General features: G+C 51.7%; 1 protein-coding gene across 1 annotated transcript in view; it reads right to left on the bottom strand.

The window, feature by feature from the left end:
• LOC115652566 (V-type proton ATPase subunit B, kidney isoform) overlaps window positions 1-18,946 on the bottom strand; it is an 83,592-nt gene that overhangs the window by 7,887 nt on the left and 56,759 nt on the right. The window contains exons 5-8 of the mRNA XM_030564794.1: window positions 14,300-14,377; window positions 11,260-11,399; window positions 1,570-1,671; window positions 389-486 (exon numbers count right to left, since the gene is read on the bottom strand). Of these exons, the coding sequence (XP_030420654.1) occupies window positions 389-486; window positions 1,570-1,671; window positions 11,260-11,399; window positions 14,300-14,377 (418 nt within the window). The remainder of the gene's footprint in view (window positions 1-388; window positions 487-1,569; window positions 1,672-11,259; window positions 11,400-14,299; window positions 14,378-18,946) is intronic.

Genomic DNA, 18,946 nt, shown 5'->3' with positions numbered 1-18,946 from the left:
CCCAGGCAACCCTGTCATAGACCAGGACCCCGTCGTGCTTGGCGCTGTATGATTTAATTCCTATTAGGTGTATTATGGTAGTGCCCAAGAGCCCAGCCATGGACGTCACCCCATTGCGCTAGGTGCTGTACAATTTTATTGCTATTAGGTGTACTACGGCAGTGCCCAGGAGCCCAGCCATGGACTAACCCTGTTGCACCAGACGCTGCACAATTTTGTTGCTATTAGGTGTATTACGGTAGTGTTCAGGCGCCCCAGCCATGGACTGCACCTTGTTGTGCTAGGTGCTGCAAACGTTCAGAACAAAAGGCAGGGGGCCGGGCGTGTTATGGTTAATGGGGCCCGATCTGATGCAGTTCCCTTGATGACAGGCAGGGGCTGTACTCACGTGGGGTCATTGGCAAGGTTCAGGAAGAGGCACACGTTCTCCATGGACCCATTCTCCTCGAAGTCGGACTTGAAGAAGCGGGCAGTTTCCATGTTCACCTGCCAATCACACCCACAATGGGGCGGGGCTGAGCAACACAACAGTCTCCATTGTTCAGATGGGGAAACTGAGGCCAGGGACTTACCTACAGTCCCACAGGGAGTCAGTGGCAGAGCAGGGACTAGAACCCAGGTGTCCTGAGTACCAGTCTCTGGCTCCCACCCCAGCCTCTTCAGTATAACTTTGATCTTTTCATTCCTTTCTGCTCTTACTCCTCTGGGCCCATGTCACCCTGGGGACGCAGCACAAGGGCCTGCCAGGATGGGGCAGGCTGCTGTGGCACGGAGTGCCTCAGGGCACTGGCCTGGCTGCAGGGCACCTCTCCGCGTGGCGCTGGGTCGCCGGGCACCGTCTCTGGAGGAAGCAGCCGATGCCAGGGGCAGGGAGTGGTGTGGGGCCAGGGAGCAGAGCAGGTGGCAAGGACACAGCTGTCCACCAGAGGGGAGCACAGTGCTGCCGATCTCGACCACCTGGCTCTTTACAGGGGGGATTCTCCCTGTCCCCGGGCCCAGCCCGAGGGGGGCTGGAGGCAATTCCAGGGCTTAGCCTGTTTCCCCACTGACCACTCGCTCTGCCGTGCCTCTCCCAGGAGCAGTTCTCAAAGCCCTTGGCCCTGAGACCAAGGCAGGACGTCGGATCCTCCCACTCTCATGCTGATCCCCCAGTAGCTGTGCTGTCCCCGAACCCGCTGGCTAGGGCTCAGCCCCAAACCCTGGTCTGCAGGGATGCCCCTGACCAAGGCCCCTGGCTGATCCCAAAGCTCAGCGCCAGCCTCAGCCCTGAGCCCGAGCTTCCCAGATTTGTCCCCGAACCCAGCCGCAGCACGATGACTGTGACCCCCAGATCCCCAGCCAAGGTCTGGACACCTGGCTCTGGGTTTGACCCAAACCCCTAGTCCAGGGCACCCTCAGAGCCTTGCTGCATGGGGCTGCAAAGGGCCCAGCTGGTGAGGCGCCCTCCCAGCAGCCTGTGCTTCCTGATGCTGTCCCCAGCCCTCCGCCCCGGGACCTGCTGCCTGAAGCAAGGCCCTGCACGGAGGTGGGAGGCCTGCGCCATCCCCACCAGCCCCCGGTTGGACTCACTCCCATGGCTGCAAAGACGATGGCGAAGTTCTCTTCGTGATAATCCATCACGTCCTTGGACTTTTTCACCAGGCCGGCCTGTCTACAGATCTGTGCGGCGATCTGCGGAGGGGAGAGACACAGGGCTCAGACCCAGAGACGGGCACCTCAGCCCGGCCTCAGAGCCCGATGCCCAGGCTGCCAGCTCACTTGGGCTCTGGATCCGGCCCATCTCAGATCCGGGGGGCCAAACTGCACACTGGCATGACTCCACGGAAGCCAGCCGCGTTATGCCAGCAAAGAATTTGGCTGACAGAGACTGAAGCTTGGTCAAACCACAGCAAATACAGAGCCAGGGGGAACATGGAAACTGCCTCTGGGAGTATTTGAGGGAGTAACAGGAGAGGACTGAGTCATGGGATGTTGCTAAGGAAAGGAAAATGGAGGCTGAATCCTAATCTTCTCCTAAGCACTGCCGTTCTCCAGCATCGTGGACACCACCACCACCACCGTCCTGCCTGTCACTCAGGTGCAGAACGGGCGGCCTCTTTGGCTCGGCCATCTCTCTAGGTCCCCACCTCCAGCTACGTTTAACCCTTGCTGATTCTGCCTGTGCCGTGTCTCTACGATATGGCTGTTCTTGTCCCTCCGCACAGCCAGAACGCCCATCACCGGGCGTCTCTTGATTGCTGCAGCAGCCTTCTCTCTGGCCTGGACAATGGCAGCCTGGCCCTTCTCAGCTCCACGCTAAGGATGGCGGCAAAGGTGGTTTTCCTAGCCTGGCACTTGACCACGTCATCCCTCTCTTTGCCTCCCCCTTCTCTAGCATTCAACACCAGCTGCTTGTTTTCACCGTCAAGGCCTCACCTGGCCAATCCCCACCTTTCCTATCAGCTCTTGCTCACTACTGAGATGTCGAAGCTCATCTCCAAACGGCTCCTGATGTCTATCACCAGCACCCACTTGTTACATTTTCAGACAAGTCCTTTGGTGCTTCCTCCCCTGCTGCCCCACGTGTTGGGGAGGAGTTCCTCGTGAACAGCCCCGAACCACCTCCTCTTCTTCCTCCCCCCCACCCCAAAATGCTCCTTTGCAGCAAATCCTATAAAAAACAGGACCCCGGCCTTCCTGCTGGCTAATACTGCTTCTGAGGATAGGGCAAGAAGCAATGGGCTTAAACTGAAGCAAGGGCAGTTTATGTAGGACATGAAAAACTTCCTGTCAGGGTGGTTAAGCACTGGAATAAATTGCCTAGGGAGGTTGTGGAATCTCGGTCACTGAAGGTTTTTAAAAACAAGTTAGACAAACCCCTGTCAGGGAGGCTGTAGATAATCCTTAGTCCTGCCATGAGTGCAGGGGACTGGACTAGAAACCTCTCGAGAGCCCTTCCAGTCCTGTGATTCTGTGATTGTTTCCTTGTACGCCACCATCTCTCTGTATCCGTCTGTTGTCTCTTGTCTTACACTGTGAGCTCTTCAGGGCAGTGACTAACATTTTCTTCTGTGTTTGTCCTGCACCTGGCGCAGCGAGGACCTGGCCCGTGATTAGGGTTTGCAGGCAGTACAAATAATAAATAACATCAATAATAATCATTATCCCACAGGCCTGTGGGGATCAAGTGTCTGCCTCTGTGCCTGATCCATAGAGGGGACGAGTCTGCGGCAGCCCCAGCTCTGAAGCCTTGTTTTCTGCTCAACTCGAACTTCCAGCTGGGACGGGCCTGTCCTCAATCTCTAGCATTAGCCGAGCTAGTGGCCTTCATGCTGCCATTCCCTAGTGAGATCTAGTAGGCTGCAGAAGAGGAATAGATGGTTGGGCTGTTGAAACCAATGCTGGATGAAGCCCTGGAGAATGGACTTAGGGAGTGTCATAAACAGATAGTTAAGGGTTAATGTCTCTTTTACCTGTAAAGGGTTAACAAACAGGGAACCAAACACCTGACCAGGGGACCAATCAGGAGACAAGATATTTTCAAATCTCGGTGGAGGGAAGCCTTTGTTTGTGTTTTTTGGGTTTGGCTTTTATATGTCCCAGTTCATTACATTTAAAGCATTGTCCAGCTGACTGGTCACTGGGCCGAGGTGGGTTACTGGAGACTGGTGAGGTGGGGTAATAGGTAGTCTGGGGCTTTCCTTGGGTTGTAGGTGGGGTCTTATGCTGCCCTCGGTTATAGGGTTTATTGTCGGTGTGCCCCCCTGAGGTATTCACTCCCCTTGACAGTAGCTTTTTTTTTTCTGCCACTTCCATCCATTTGGCTCCAATCTCCCCTGCCTCGGTTACCGTTTTGGGTTTCCCATCTAGGATGTACCTCTCTATTTCCTCAGGAACACCATCTAAGAACTGCTCCATTTGTATCAGGAGGTGCAGCTCGTCCATGTTGTTAACCTGGGTTCCTGATAGCCAGGCCTCATAATTCTTTGCAATGTGGTAGGTGTGTCGGGGGAATGACATATCTGTTTTCCATTTTAGGGCTCTGAACTGCCGACAGGCATGCTCAGGTGTTATCCCCATTCTGTATCTGGCCTTGGTTTGAAAAAGTTTATAATCGTTCATGTTCTCCTTAGGCATTTTAGCCGCCACCTCTGCTAAGGGTCCACTGAGCAGTGGCCTAAGCTCTATCATGTACTGGTCTTCAGAGATGCTGTATCCATGGCAGGTCCTCTCAAAATTTTCTAAGAAGGCTTCAGTGTCATCACCTGCCTTGTAGGTGGGAAATTTTTTGGGATGTGGAATAACAACTGGCAAAGTGTTGTTAGGATTGGCTGTGTTCTGTTGCTTAGCCTGTTCTAATTCCATGGCCTGCTGGTGTGCCTTCCTTTGGAGCTCTATTTTTCTTTTGTGGTCCACGTCTTTGGCTGCTTGTTCTCTTTTGTAGGCTTCCCCTTTGATTTTTTCTTCTCTTTTTCTCAGCTCCACCTCTTTTTCTCTTATTTCTATTTCTTTTTGTTTTCTTTCCATGTCTTGCTTGTGGTCGGTGTCTCTGAGGTGTTCTTCTGCATCCAATCTTGCCAGTTCCTGTTTCAGGTCCTTGGTAGTCATAGTTCCTGCTTTCTTGTGTTGGGGTGCCCTCTGGTGTTTACTGCCTGAACTGCTGTTCCTCTGCTGCCTGCTTGGGGTTGCCTAGCAACAGTGCCTTTTTTAACTTCTTCTACCTAATCTTTCACGTTTAAATTAAAACAAAAGAAAACCCTTTGATATGCAAATGTGTGTCTGGCTGGTAGAGGTCTAATGTGTATTTGGCTGGAAGTATTTTAAATTGTATTTCTGCTAGAGGAGGCTTTTTCTCCAGTTTCTAGAAGCTGACAGACCCTGTAATATTCCATCTTGAATTTACAGTGATTTTCTTTATTCTTTTTTTCTTTTATTAAAAGTTTTGCTTTTTTTTAACAAAAAAGAATAAAGAAAATCACTGTAAATTCAAGATGGAATATTACAGGGTCTGTCAGCTTCTAGAAACTGGAGGAAAAGCCTCCTTCAGCAGAAATACAATTTAAAATACTTCCAGCCAAATACACATTAGACCTCTACCAGCCAGATACACATTTGCAAATAAAGAAAACCAATTAAAAAGACTAAACCGCTTTTCTACTTGCACTTACTACTTGAATAGAAAATTAGAGCCTGTAGTACTTCCAGTCACTCTCAGATCCCAGAGAGAACAAAGCCAAACCCAAAAAACACAACCAAAGGCTTCCCTCCACCGAGATTTGAAAGTATCTTGTCTCCTGATTGGTCTCTTGGTCAGGTGTTTGGTTCCCTGTTTGTTAACCCATTACAGGTAAAAGAGACATTAACCCTTAACTATCTGTTTATGAGAGGGAGGAGCCTGCCTTGGCCTCTAGAAGAGTATAGTTACATGGCCTGTCCCATCTCTTGCGGCCTGCATTTAAACAGCTGGTACCAAAATGGCAGGAGCTCCAGCTAGAAACACGAGCTGAAAAGCTTGGGGAGCCGGTGACGCAGGAGGGGAGAGCCCTGCTCAGACCTGGCTGTGCTGTTCCCAACACACCAGGTGCTGTACAGTTTTGTTGCTATTAGGTGTATTACGGAGGGAGGGCGCTCCCTACCGAGCTGGCCTGGCTGATCTGCACTCACTGCCCTTGTCCAGGCCAGGGCTCAGGGGGCTGCTTTCCCATCAGACAGCCGGCAGCTTCGCCAGTGCCCGGCACCGGGTTGATAATACTTGTTCTGCTAATGCGGTGGGACCTTGTTGGGAACTGGGTGGTGTGTGAGGGGAAGTTAGGGGGCAGTGATGGAGGATGGAGGGTGTGGGGAAGGCGGGAGGCAGTGATGGAGGAGGGGGGTTGGGGGGAAGGGAGGGGGCAGTGATGGCGGATGAAGGGTTGGAGGAAGGCAGGGGGAAGTGATGGAGGAGGGGGGTTGGGGGGAAGGGAGGGGGCAGTGATGGCGGATGAAGGGTTGGAGGAAGGCAGGGGGAAGTGATGGAGGATGGACGTGGGCGGGAAGGCAGAGGGAAGTGATGGAGGATGGGGGGCAGAGGGCAGTTATGGCGGGTGGGGAAGGACCTATAACTCTCTCCCTGTAATGAGAGTTCGTGCTCTAATCTGATCCTTCCTGTAAGTACCTACCATGGGCATCTGCTCCACTAACTCTGCCTTTCAATCCGCTTCAGAATCATGGTAGGACCAGTTGGAGGCCTGGCTTTAAAACAGGGACCCAGGCCTACTAGCGCCCCCCGATCCCCAAAAAAGAGGGGCTGAGCCAGAGGCTATTTCCCTGCCCTCCTTTATCGGCCGGCTCTGCTCCTGGATCCCTCCCCACCTCTGGCTTGTGCTGCCGCAGCATCCATTGCACTGGGCCCTGACTTTATTATATTAACTTTCGTCTGTCACTCCCGATCTGTCAGGCCAAGTTTTCCATCCGATTGCATCACTGTTTCGTGCTCTGGCTGGCGTTTGCGGCTGTTGTCAGAGGAGGAAGTTGGTTGATTACCTCTTGGGCTGCGAATCTCTGGTTCGTTGCCAAAGCAGCAGCACCAGTTGCATTTATAGATCAACCTGATATTTCGAGTTCATCAAAGTTCACGACCGAGTGGTTATGACCGGGGCTGATGCAGCTTGGCATTTCAGCACCAACTTCACTTGCCATTTCTAGCGCAGCCCGGCTTCGGCTCTCACTGGCTTTGATGGCCTTGCTGGGCTCAGCACACAGGGCTGAGGAGACCCTGCCCTTCCAAACCCAGGTCTGTTTTTTAGAGATTGGTCGATGAGTGCGGGCACTGGTGCCGGAGGTGCAGAGAGATACTCATAGACTCATAGACTCATAGGTCAGAAGGGACCAATATGATCATCTAGTCTGACCTCCTGCACAAGGCAGGCCACAGAACCCTACCCATCCACTTTTATACAACCCCTAATCCAGGACTGAGTTATTGAAATCCTCAAAACTGGTTTGAAGACCTCAAACTGCAGAGAATCCACCAGCAAGCGACCCATGCCCCACGCTGCAGAGGAAGGCGAAAAACCTCCAGGGCCCCTGCCAATCTGCCCTGGAGGAAAATTCCTTCCCGACCCCAAATATGGCGATCAGCTAAACCCTGAGCATGTGGGCAAACTCACCAGCCAGCACCCAAGAAGGAATTCTCTGCAGTCACTCAGTTCCCATCCCATCCAACATCTCCCCGCAGACCATTGAGCAGACTTATCTGTTGATAATCCAAGATCAATTGCCCAAATTAAACTATCCTATCATAACATCCCCTCCATACACTTATCAAGCTTAGTCTTGAAGCCAGATAAGTCTTTTGCCCCCACTACTTCCCTCGGAAGGCTGTTCCAAAACTTCACTCCCCTAATGGTTAGAAACCTTCGTCTAACTTCAAGTCTAAACTTCCTAATATCCAGTTTGTACCCATTCGTCCTCGTGCCTACATTAGAACTAAACTTAAATAATTCCTCTCCCTCCCTAACGTTAACCCCCCTGATATATTTATATAGAGCAAGCATATCCCCCCGCAGCCTTCTTTTGGCCAGGCTAAGATACAAACAAAAACAACATCTTTCATCTTCCTTGTGGAATCTCACAGATCCCAAGGCCAGAAGGGACCATCGTGATCATCTAGTCCGACCTCCTGCCTAGCCCAGGCCAGAGACCGGCCCCACAATAATCCCTAGAGCCGATCTTTTAGACAAACTGCCAGTCTTGATTTAAAATTTGCCAGCGACGGATAGTCCACCACAGCACCTGGTACATTGTTCCATTGGTTAATTACTCTCCTGTTCAAAATGCACGCCTTACCGCCCGTCTGAATGTGCCGAGCTTCAGCTTCCAGCCGCCGGATCGTGTCAGACCTTTGTCTGCTAGACTGAAGAGACAATTATCAAATATTTGTTCCCCATGTAGGCATTTATAGACTGTGATCACTCCACCTCTAACCTTCTCTTTGTTCCACTAAACAGACTGAGCTCCGTGGGCCCATCACTATCAGGCAGTTTTCTGATCCTTTCATCATTCTCGCGGCTCTTCTCTGAACCTTTCCAATTTATCCACATCCTTCTTGAACTGTGGGCACCAGACCGGGACACAGGATTCCAGCAGTTGTTACACTAGTGCCAAATAACCTCTTTTACTCAAGATTCTCATTTATGCATCCCAGGATCACATTAGCCCCTGTGGCCTCAGCATCACACTGGGAGCTCCTGTTCAGCTGATTATTCACCATGATGCCCAAATCTTGTTCTAAGTCACTGCTTCCCAGGATAGAGTCCCCCATCATGTAAGTATAGCCTAAATTATTTGTTCCTAGAGGTATATATTTGTAGGAACCAGGGGTCACCCAATGAAATGAACAGGCAACAGGTTTAAAACGATCATAAGGACGTATATCTTCACACAATGTAGTCACCCTGTGGAACTCCTAGCCAGGGGATGTTGTGAAGGCCAAAGCTATAACTGGGCTCAAAAAAGAATTAGATAAATTCCTGGAGGATAGGTCCAGCAGTGGCTATTAGTCAAGATTGTCTGAGGTACAACCCAATGCTCTGGCTGTCCCTAACTTCTGACTGCCAGAAGCTGGGAGTGGACAACAGGGGATGGATCATTCACTAATTGCCTTGTTCTGTTCATTCTCTCTGAAGCATTTGGCATTGATCACTGTCTGAAGCCTGGATACTGGACTATTGGTCTTACCCAATATGGCCATTCTTCTGCATGTAGCTGTATTAAAATGCATATCATTTACCTGTGCCCAGTTTACCAAACAATCCAAATTGCTCTGTATTACTCACTGATCTCTCCTCTTCATTATTTCCCACTACCCCAATTTTTGTGTCATCTGCAAACTTTACGAGTGATGATTTTATGTTTTCTTCTCATTGATAAAAATGTTTAAAATGGTGTAGCCTAGATCACTGTGGGATCTCACTAGAAACACACCTGCTTGATGATGATTTCCCCGTTACAGTTATATTTTGAGTCCTCTCCGTTAGCTGGCTTTTAATCCATTTCACAAGCGCCATGTTCATTTTATATCATTCTAGTTTATTTAATCAGAATGTTGTGCAGTACCAAGTCAAGCGCCTTACAGAAGTCTAAGTGCATAATGTCAGAACTGTTACCTTTATCAACCAAACTTGTAATATAATCAAATACAGATATCAAGTTAGTTTGATAGGATCTATTTCCCATAAACCCATGTTGATTGACATTCATTATATTACTCTCTTTTAATTTTTTATTGAGTCCCATATCAGCTACTCCATTATTTTGCCTAGGATTGATGTCAGGCTGATAGGCCTTGAATTATCTGAGTCAGCCTGTTTACCCTGTTAAAATATTGGCACCACATTAGCTTTTGAAAGTTCTCCACTGTTCCAACACTTACTGAAAATGAACATTAATGGTCCAGTGATCTCCTCAGCCAGCTCTTTTAAAACTCTTGGATGTAAATTATCCTAACCTTCTGATTTAAAAGTGTCTGACTTTAGTAGCTGCTGTGTAACAGCCTCCTGATATACCAGTGGAATGGAAAGAGAGTTATCATCATCATATAATGAGATCACATCATCTGTTTTTTCCAAATGCAGAACAGAAATATTTTGGACACGTCTGCCTTTTCAATATTATTATTGATAATCCTACTTTTTACATGTGGTTTTTTTGTCCCTAATATACTTTTAAAACTCCTTCTTGTTGTTCCTAACTCTGCTGGCCATAGATTTCTCTGTGCCTCCCTTATCAATTTTCATACGTCCTAGCTTCTGACTGATAGATTGTTGTCAACTTCCCCTTTCTTCCATTTGTTATATATTATTATCACCTCAAGGTGTTTCATAAAAGTAGGTGTGGTAGCATTAACCCCATTTTACAGTTGGGGAAACGGAGGTACAGAGCAGGGAAGTGGCTTGCCCACAGAGTAGGTCACTGAATCCAAAATTCCTGATGTATCTTGCTTACATAGGCCTTCCCTTAGGAAAACACTGTGTTTTTTACAGCTGGTCAAACTGTCCATTGCAGAGATTAGTCACTGAGTACTGAGCCCGAAACTGTTTGGGGAATAATTCCTGCAATCACACCTGTTCTTCCTAAAGACTTGCTGAACCATTCGGACCACAGGCCTTCAGCCAGTGCAACGCTTACAAAATGTTTCTTCTGAGCTTTCGCTGTTTCTTGCTAGTAGTGTGTGGAGGCCCAGCTGGGTCACATGGTGTGGCTCTGTTCCCTGACTGAATGGAGCTCGGCTGTTCTCAGTGCTACCAGATGACAGAACAAGGAGCAATGGTCTCAAGTTGCAGTGGGGGAGGTTTAGGCTGGATATTAGGAAAAACTTTTTCACTAGGAGGGTGGTGAAGCATTGGAATGGGTTACCTAGGGAGGTGGTGGGATCTCCTTCCTTAGAGGTTTTTAAGGCCCGGCTTGACAAAGCCCTGGCTGGAATGATTTAGTTGGGAATTGGTCCTGCTTTGAGCAGGGGGTGGGACTAGATGATCTTCTGAGGTCCCTTCCAACCCTGATATTCTATGATTCTAGAAAAGACAAGGGTGGAAGGGGAAGCCACTTGCTGGATGTCACCTGGCAGGTCGGAGCTGGACCTAGAACCGAGGTCTCCTGAGTGCCAGGCAGTGCCCTGCCTGCAGAACCTGCTGCAGAGCAGCAATACGAATGGATGGATTGTAGATGGTGTCAGGGTGACAGTCTGGGCCTGAAACCAGGTGCCACATAGGGCAGGCAGCACACAAGGCAGAGCCAGGGCAGGCTTCTCACACACACACGGCTCTGCCCGGAGTCTCAACTCTGACTCAGAAGTACCTTGTCTAAGGTCTTGTTCACTCTTCAGGGCCCACCCAGTTTTTGGCATCCCTGTTGAGGCTGCCAGTCTGGGGGTGGAGTGGGATTCAGCGGTGCTGGGGGGTTCTTGGGCTGGCCTGCTGGCAAAGGAGGCTTTGAGGTGCATCTCACAGCCAGCCAATGAAGAACAGCTGTTGGGAAGGGTGAACTGGGCCAGCTAGGAACAGGGGGTTCAAACTGTGACCACCATTACCAATCCGCGGGCCAGCCACCCCTCTCTGCAAGAAACATCCATGGTTACCGGGGGCCCGGTGGTCCCAGCACTTGCAATGCCACGAGAACCCAACATCCAGCACGTCTGATGTTAACATAAAGTAGCGACGGGTGTGCCCTCGCCCCATGTGTCCTGACCGCCCCTGCTGCAGAAGGGGACAGGGAGGGATGGGCAGAAAGACGTGGTCCTACCTCATTGTGAGGAAGTCCAGCAGCAGAGAAGATGGGGATCTTCTGCCCCCTGGCGATGCTGTTCATGACGTCGATGGGCGAGATGCCAGTCTGGATCATCTCCTCAGGGTATATGCGACCATGCGGGTTGATAGGCTGACCTGAAGCAAGAAGGCAGGAAGGGGTTATTGCATGGGACACTCGTGGACCTGATTTGTTATTGTAGGATCACTTAAGAGACCTGGATGGTTTTGTGGGGATAGGGAAATGAACTGTTAGATATGAAAAATACAAAAACCTCACATAGAGGGGGAAAATAGTCCAAATAGAGAGAGAGAGAGAAGGGCCCAGAAAGCTGAGTGTTGTTCTGGGTCTGCTGACCTGGACAATGGCCTCTTAAAATCTATAGGGCAGGGGTTGCATGAGGGCGATCAGGTGACTGAGCAGTCCCATCAGGTGTGAAGGAATCCAGGTCCCTGTGGGGCAGCCTGTGTGTTATTACACAGGCATCACTTAGACACCCATGTGTGTAAATGTGCCCCCTGGAGGTTGACATTGCGCCCCCCTCAGATACACCCATGTAAATGTAACCATGGCAGGAAGGACATAGTTTCAGATCTCCCCAGTGGCTGGGCCATATAGAGGTTATGAATCTGCTACCACCTCTGAACTAACAGACTGGGCCCTTTAGATCAAGCAGTGAGGTTTGTACTTTTATAGGCTCATAGACTCTAGGACTGGAAGGGACCTCGAGAGGTCATTTTAGACGCAGGTTCAGTCCCCAGAGATGACCCACACAGTGGTGTCATTTCAACTGGGGGCCCATCGGGGGCTGTTCCACTGTGGGTTATGCTAGAGAAGTCAGTGGGAGCTGCAAGCACATAGCTGAGGGCAGCAAAGAGCCGGCTGTCGTTAGAGAGACATTGGCCAAGTCGTGTAGACCTCACTCAGCTTCACGGAGGGAGGTTTTGCCTGAATAAAAGCTACATAAAGGCTTCTGGTTCTAACACCACCTCAGATTACTACTGCTGAATGTGACTGAGAAACCTAACATACTGTTATATTGAAACGTGTCAATGCTTGCTATCAGATGAGTCTATGGCCTGGGCTACACCAGGAAATTAGGTCGGTATAACTACACTTAGAGGTGTGAGAAATCCACACCCTAGAGTGATGCAGTTACACCGACCTAGCCCCTGTTGTAGACAGCGTTAGGTCGAGAGGTACGATTCTCCTGCAGACTTAGCTACTGTCTCTCAGAGCGGTGGAGGGCCTACGCCAGCGGGAGAACCTTGCCCATCGGCGTCGGTAGCAGCTTCCCTGAAGCGCTGCATCAGTGCAGCTGCAGTATTTCAGTGTAGACAAGCCCGTAGATCCAAAGACAATCACATACCTTGTTAAAGCCAGTGGTGCCAGGCTCTCCGCCTGACTCAACAGACGGAACAATCAAGCCCCTTTACGTAGTAAAAACAGCTGCAGCCATGCAAGGCAACAGGCCACATGGCAACACAGAGCTAACCTCGTTAGATTCAATGAGGTTTCGCTGATTGCAAAGGCAGAGGCTGGATATTCTTAGAATCATAGGCCTGGAAGGAACCTCGAGTCTTTCTAGTCCAGTCCCCTGCACTCAGGGCAGGACTAAGGATTATCTAGAGTCAGACCATCCCTGAGAGGTGTTTCTCTAACTTGCTCTTTAAAACCTCCAGTGACTAAGATTCCACAATCTCCCTAGGCTGACTCTTTGATTGACTATTGATTGCAGGTTGTGGGTGTTGGAGGCAGAGGCAAGAGTTGTGAGTGTGATGCAGAGAGGAAACAGAGGGACAAAGCTTCTTGGGCACAGAGCTAGCTGGAGGGGCAGTCAGGGATTTCTGAGCAGGGAACCAGTTCCTATTTGTTCCCACTGTGCTCTGGGAAGCAGGACTCTGTGTAGAGTTTTTGTAAACAAACAATCCTTCATCGAAGAATATACCCGAGTCCAAGCTTCGATTCCTCATCCTCACCAAAACAGCCCAGCAAGGCCCCGGATGTTGGCTGACCCGCGGGACCAAACTATTCTTTGGAGCCTCATCTAACTCACACTGGCCAGGAAGATCTCCGCACTGACCTCAGTTCCCTTCTTACCTTTCACTTGCCTTGGGCAATTAAAACAGCTTGGTCCATTTCATTGGTCCTTCTTATCAGTCCCTAGACAATTTCACCTGCAGAGTCTCATGCACAAGCCCAGTGCTGCAATGTTTGTATTGCAAACACCAAAGAACAGTGGTTATTTGTTCACAAAAATAGCTGTTCACATGGGAATGTATTACCTATGAATAAAAAAACCTTGGTAACTTGGTCAAATTCAAGCCCAGCAGTCTCTCGCTAACGTGATCTGAAATCTTTAGTGCTGGTTCATGTAGTCCAGGGACTAGGGCCTGGCCCTTGGTAGCCAGGAGACCTGGGTTCTTTGGATCTGCCACTGACTTGCTCTGTAATCTTGGTCGAGTCATGGCCCATCTCAGTTTCAGTTTCCCCACCTGTAAAATTGGGATCTGCCTGCCCCACTTTGCAAAGTACAAACATAAAAACAGCCAGACTGGGTCAGACCAATGGTCCACCTAGCCCAGTATCCTGTCTTCTGACAGTGGCCAATGCCAGGTGCTTCAGAATAGGGTTACCAGATAGCAACTGTGAAAAAACGTGACAGGGGTGGGGGGTAATAGGCGCCTATATAAGAAAAAGTCCCAAAAAATGGGACAGTCCCTTTAAAAATGGGACAGCTGGTCACCCTATTCAGAAAGAATGCACAAAACAGGGCGGTTATTAAGTGATCTGTCCCCTGTCATCCAGTCCCAGCTTCTGGCAGTCAGAGGTTTAGGGACACCCAGAGTAAGGGGTTGCATCCCTGCCCATCCTGGCTAATAGCCATCGACGGACCTATTCTCCTTGGCCTCTCTGCTGTGACTGACAGCTAGAGAGCCACTCAGTGTCATCCCAACACACAGGAAGACATGGTCCCTGCCTCACAGATCATGTGCTCAACATCTCTTGCCAACTTAATTTCTTGCATCAGGCTTACCGTTAATATCGAGAAAATCCTCGGCCATAACAGCTGGGCCTTTGTCGATGGGTTTTGCAGAACCATTAAAAACCCGACCTGCAAAGGGAAATAAATGCTACTTAACATTTTCACCAATGGCCTGGAGGATAACTGACTGCATTTGCCGACCACACAAAGATTGGGGGAGCGGTAAATAACATAGAGGACAGGTCAGTAATACAGAGAGAGCCGGACTGCTTGGTAAACTTGGTGCAAGCAAACAACATGTGTCGGGGACATCCCCTCATCCCTCCTGGGCTTTGCACCCTTCATCGAGTTCCAGCGCTTGTTTTCTAGGCTCAGAAAGCTGTAGACCTAGCTAGTCCTTAACGTGGCTCCTGTCCCCAGATGGGACGTGCCCCAGGTCACACCAGAAGAGCATAGCAGAGTAAGGAATCAAAGCGAGGTTTTCAAAGTCCCTAGCCAGCATCCTAACCACTGAGCCATCCTCCCTCTCCCGCAGAGCCTGGCCTCTCCCATGGCTGGCTGAAAATGGAAGCCATTTTGCATGCAACACCTGCCCATCCAACAGACAGCGGTCAGCTGGTTGCTCAATGCCTGACTCACAGCCCATTGAAATCAATGGGGTCTTCCCTCCTACTTCGAAGGGCCCTAATGACCCAGGTGCTTTGTTTTACTGGATGTTTCCTTCAGCAGCTCACCCCCAGACCTCTGCTTTTGCTTCAATGATAAATTAAACAACTGTGTGTCTAAGGCAAATAGAGGCGCAGTGAATACCAAGGTTACTGACCTTTCATGGTCAGTGGATCCCTCTTCCCAGCGCCATCTCAGTATTGATCTTTATCTGTTGTGACAAGGACAATGCTTTCCCCAGCCCTCTTAAAGGGCCGGAAGAGAGTCCTATAGGGTAATCGCCGGCGTACGGGGGAGAAAGAGCTGAAATGGGGGACCACTAATGCAGCGCTATCGATTCCCCAGTGCGGCAATGGCCGATAGCAGATCAATAATGGGGCTTTGGCGTGGGAGTGCCAAGGAGCATGCTCAGGAGAAAGAGGCGCAGAGCGTGAACGTTCACTTGCTCTCTCGGGAGAACACCTGCGTGCTGAGGCTGGTTCGGGGCTTGGCTGGAGCACCTCGTTCACTGGTCTAGAACTTAACAAGGGTCATGGAAGCCCAGGGGAAGGATGGGGAGGGTCACCCAACCTGACCCCTGGCTGGACTCCTCCCTTCACACCAACATGTAACCCCCAGCAAGGCGGTTCTCCCCCCCTCTAATCCAGGTCTCCCTCCCCACCCTTGAACCTCTTCAGTCAAGCTGCTCCCACCACCGTCTTCACCATCTGGGAGGCTGCCCTGCTGGCGGGGCTCCCCCTGAAGACCCAGGCTAAGCTTTCCCTGCCTTAGCCACAGCTTCTTGCTCCTTGGGTAGCTGGCTCTGGGGAGTGTGCACCATGTTGCATCCTTTGCGGTGTGCGCCCAAGGGGACAGTACAGGCCGTGGCCATGGCTCAGTCTACACAGAGCCCTTCCTTGCCTAGATTCCACATTCTACACAGACCCCCCTGCCTTTGTATCCCTTCTCTGGCCCTTCTCTCATTCTCCTCTCTCCTTCCTGGACTCTCAGGATGAGCGAGGCACTGACCTTGGCCCAGATCCTGGACTCTGCTGAGGCGTCACTGCTCTGGCAGCGCAAAGCTACTAGAAACTTGGATCATCCAGTTCCCTGAGGACTTCCCCTCCGTATGGGAATCTCTGGGTGGCCAGCGGCCAGTGCAGTGGCTGCTACACTGTTTCCCCTCCTGTGTTGCCCCCAGAGAATATGGAGGAGCGGCTTGGACAAAGGGGGGACAAAGGGAGCTTCGGCGCAGCACTGTAACGACTTTGGATTTATGTACAATTCCCCTGATCAGTATGTCCCAGCAGAGCAGATTAGGGCTGAACTTTATTTGTGCGGACCTCCTGGAGAGGTACGCTGCCTGGACAGACTACACACTCTTTGCAGCACTCGAAGGGATGCCATCAGGATAAAAATAGTGGCCTACATTTTCAAAAGGGGCTCAAGGTTTTGGGTGTCCCGCTCCATGTGCCTCAAAGAGGCCTGATTAGCAGAAAGGGCCATGCGCCCGTCCTCTGGAAATCAGGCCCCGTTAAGGTGTCTCAACTTGGGTACCTAAAAATTGAAGTTGCTTTTGAAAATGGAGGCCAAAACCCAGTAGTAAAAGGCCCTTTCCTGGGTTACTACTAACAACCCGAGTTATTAACACAGAGGGATGTTTGGACAAATCACATTCACCTTTCAGCACGGAAGCTGCTTAGCTGCTTTTTATCCTTCACCCCGGGTGAGCAATGAAATCCAGACTGGTCACTTTCACTTCCTGATTTCCAGGTCTTAGCCCAAGGCTGTTGCAGGGGAAGGTTTGCATTTTTTAAAGGAAACCCTCTCTCATTGCAAACGGTTTAGATAATCCTTAGTCCCGCCACAAGTGCAGGGGACTGGACTAGATGACCTCTCGAGGTCCCTTCCAGTCCTACGATTCTGGGATTCTCTAAAAACCCTTGCAGCTCAGGCGATACGGGCTGGTGTTTATGGAACAGAATTAATGCAACTGTTTCAAATGAAAGAAACACCAGTCATCATTAGTAATACTATAGTTAACACTGAGAGGCACTAAGTGGAGCTCGGGGCCCACTGTGCCAGGCACTGTACACACAGAGGCAGATAAAGATTTATTGTGGCCCTGGGCACAAACAACATTTCGGCCAACCACACTTCTCTCGCCACGGAAACCCGTCCCCTCCTCCTTCGTTTCCTAGGGTTGCCAACTTTCTAATTGCCCAAAACCGAATAGCCCTGCACCACCCCCTGCACCACCCCTTCACTGAGGCCCCGCCTCTTCTCTGAGTCCCCACCCCCACTTGCTCCATCCCCCCTCCCTCTGTTGCTTGCGGTCCCCCACCCTCAGTCACTTTCACTGGGCTGGGGCAGGAGATTGGGGTGTGTGAAGGGGTGAGGGCTCTGGCTGGGGGTGTGAGATCTGGGGTGGGGCTGGGGCAGTGATGAGCTGCCAAAATCTTAACAACCGGTTCCCTATAAAAAGTTCTGATTTAAGGAGGGGGGAAGTGGGGGAGGGGCCGGGCAGGGGGAGACATACTCGTGGGACCAGGGCCCCCTGCAGGGCTGGGGAAAATTGCCACCGCCAGCGGCCCTGGAGCTTGCAGCCCGCCCCCCCCTTACCTTGCCTGCAGCTCAAAGCAGCAGGACAACTCAGGAGCTCAGCTGGTGCCGGCGGCTGGCCACACTGCAGCTGGGGGAGAAACGGGGGACGGGCCAGGGGAACCTCAGCCTCCCCAGCTGGGGATCCTGGGAGCAACAGGATGGTCCAGCCCACGGACCGGAGTTCTTTGCCCATTCCCCTGGCCCTTTAACAACCGGTTCTCCACGGAGGTCTAATTTTAGCAACGGGTTCTTGGGAACTGGTGGGAACCCACTCCAGCTCACCACTGGGCTGTGGATAAGGGGTTCAGGGTGTGGGAGAGGGCTCCGGGCTGGGTCAGGGGTTAGGGTGTGGGGGGGTATGGGCTCTAGGCTGGGGGGTGTGGACTTTGAGTGGGGCCAGAAATAAGGGGTTCAGGGTGTGGGAGAGGGCTCCAGGCTGGGCAAGAGGGTTGGGGTGTGGGAGAGGGTGAGGGGGTGAGGGATCTGGCTTGGGTGTGGACTCGGGTGGGGCAAGGGATGCGGGTGTGGGATGAGGGAGGGGGCTCCGGGCTGGGCAAGGGGTTGGGGTGTGGGAGAGGGTGAAGGGGTGAGGGCTCTGGCTTGAGGTGTGGACTCTGGGGTGGGGCAAGGGATGCGGGTGTGGGCTGAGGGAGGGGGCTCCGGGCTGGGCAAGGGATTGGGGTGTGGGAGAGGGTGAGGGCTCTGGTTTGAAGTGTGGACTCTGGGGTGCCGTGGGGCAGGGAATGAGGGTTTGGAGTTAGGGAAGGGGCTCTGGGCTGGGCCAAGGGGTTGGGGTGTGGGAGAAGGTTTGGAGGGCGGGCTCCCAGCAGCACTTACCGCTGCTCCCAGGAAGTGTCCGCCAGGTCCCTGCAGCCCCTGGACACATGGGAGGCCAAGGAGGCTCCATGCATTGCCCTTGCACCCACAGGAACCGCCCCCGCAGCTCCCATTGGTCACAGTTCCCAGCCAATGGGAGCTGCGGAGCCGGCCCTCAGGGCAGGGGCAGCGCGTGGAGTCTCCCTGGCCACCCATGCACCTAGGGGCCACAACTACCTGGCGGCCACTTCCAGGAGCCATGTGGAGCTAAGGCAGGCTGACCAGAGCCGCCCGGGTCCCTTTTTGACCAGGCGTTCTGGTCGAAAACCAGATGCCTGGCAACCCTACGTCTTCCCCCTGAGGGCCCACTCCCTGGTCAGGCTGGAAGCTGGAGCTAGGCTGTGGTAAGAGCTTCCCAGGGACCCTGGGCTGCTGTGGGAAGCCCCAGATCTTCCACCTGCCATAGGTGGCACCCAGGGGACAGGGGCATGGGTGGGGGCTGCTCCTGGGCACCCTGCTCACCGACTGGCTCTGGCTTCTGGCCTGGTCACAGGGCAGGGCCTCGAGGGGAAAAGAAGAAGCAAGGGGCAGGGCCACCGTTCTAGCACCAGTGGCCCTGCCCCTTCTACGCAG

This window comes from Gopherus evgoodei, chromosome 5 (assembly GCF_007399415.2).
Source record: "Gopherus evgoodei ecotype Sinaloan lineage chromosome 5, rGopEvg1_v1.p, whole genome shotgun sequence".
Lineage (NCBI taxonomy): Eukaryota > Metazoa > Chordata > Testudines > Testudinidae > Gopherus > Gopherus evgoodei.
This window is presented reverse-complemented; position numbering and strand designations above follow the sequence as displayed.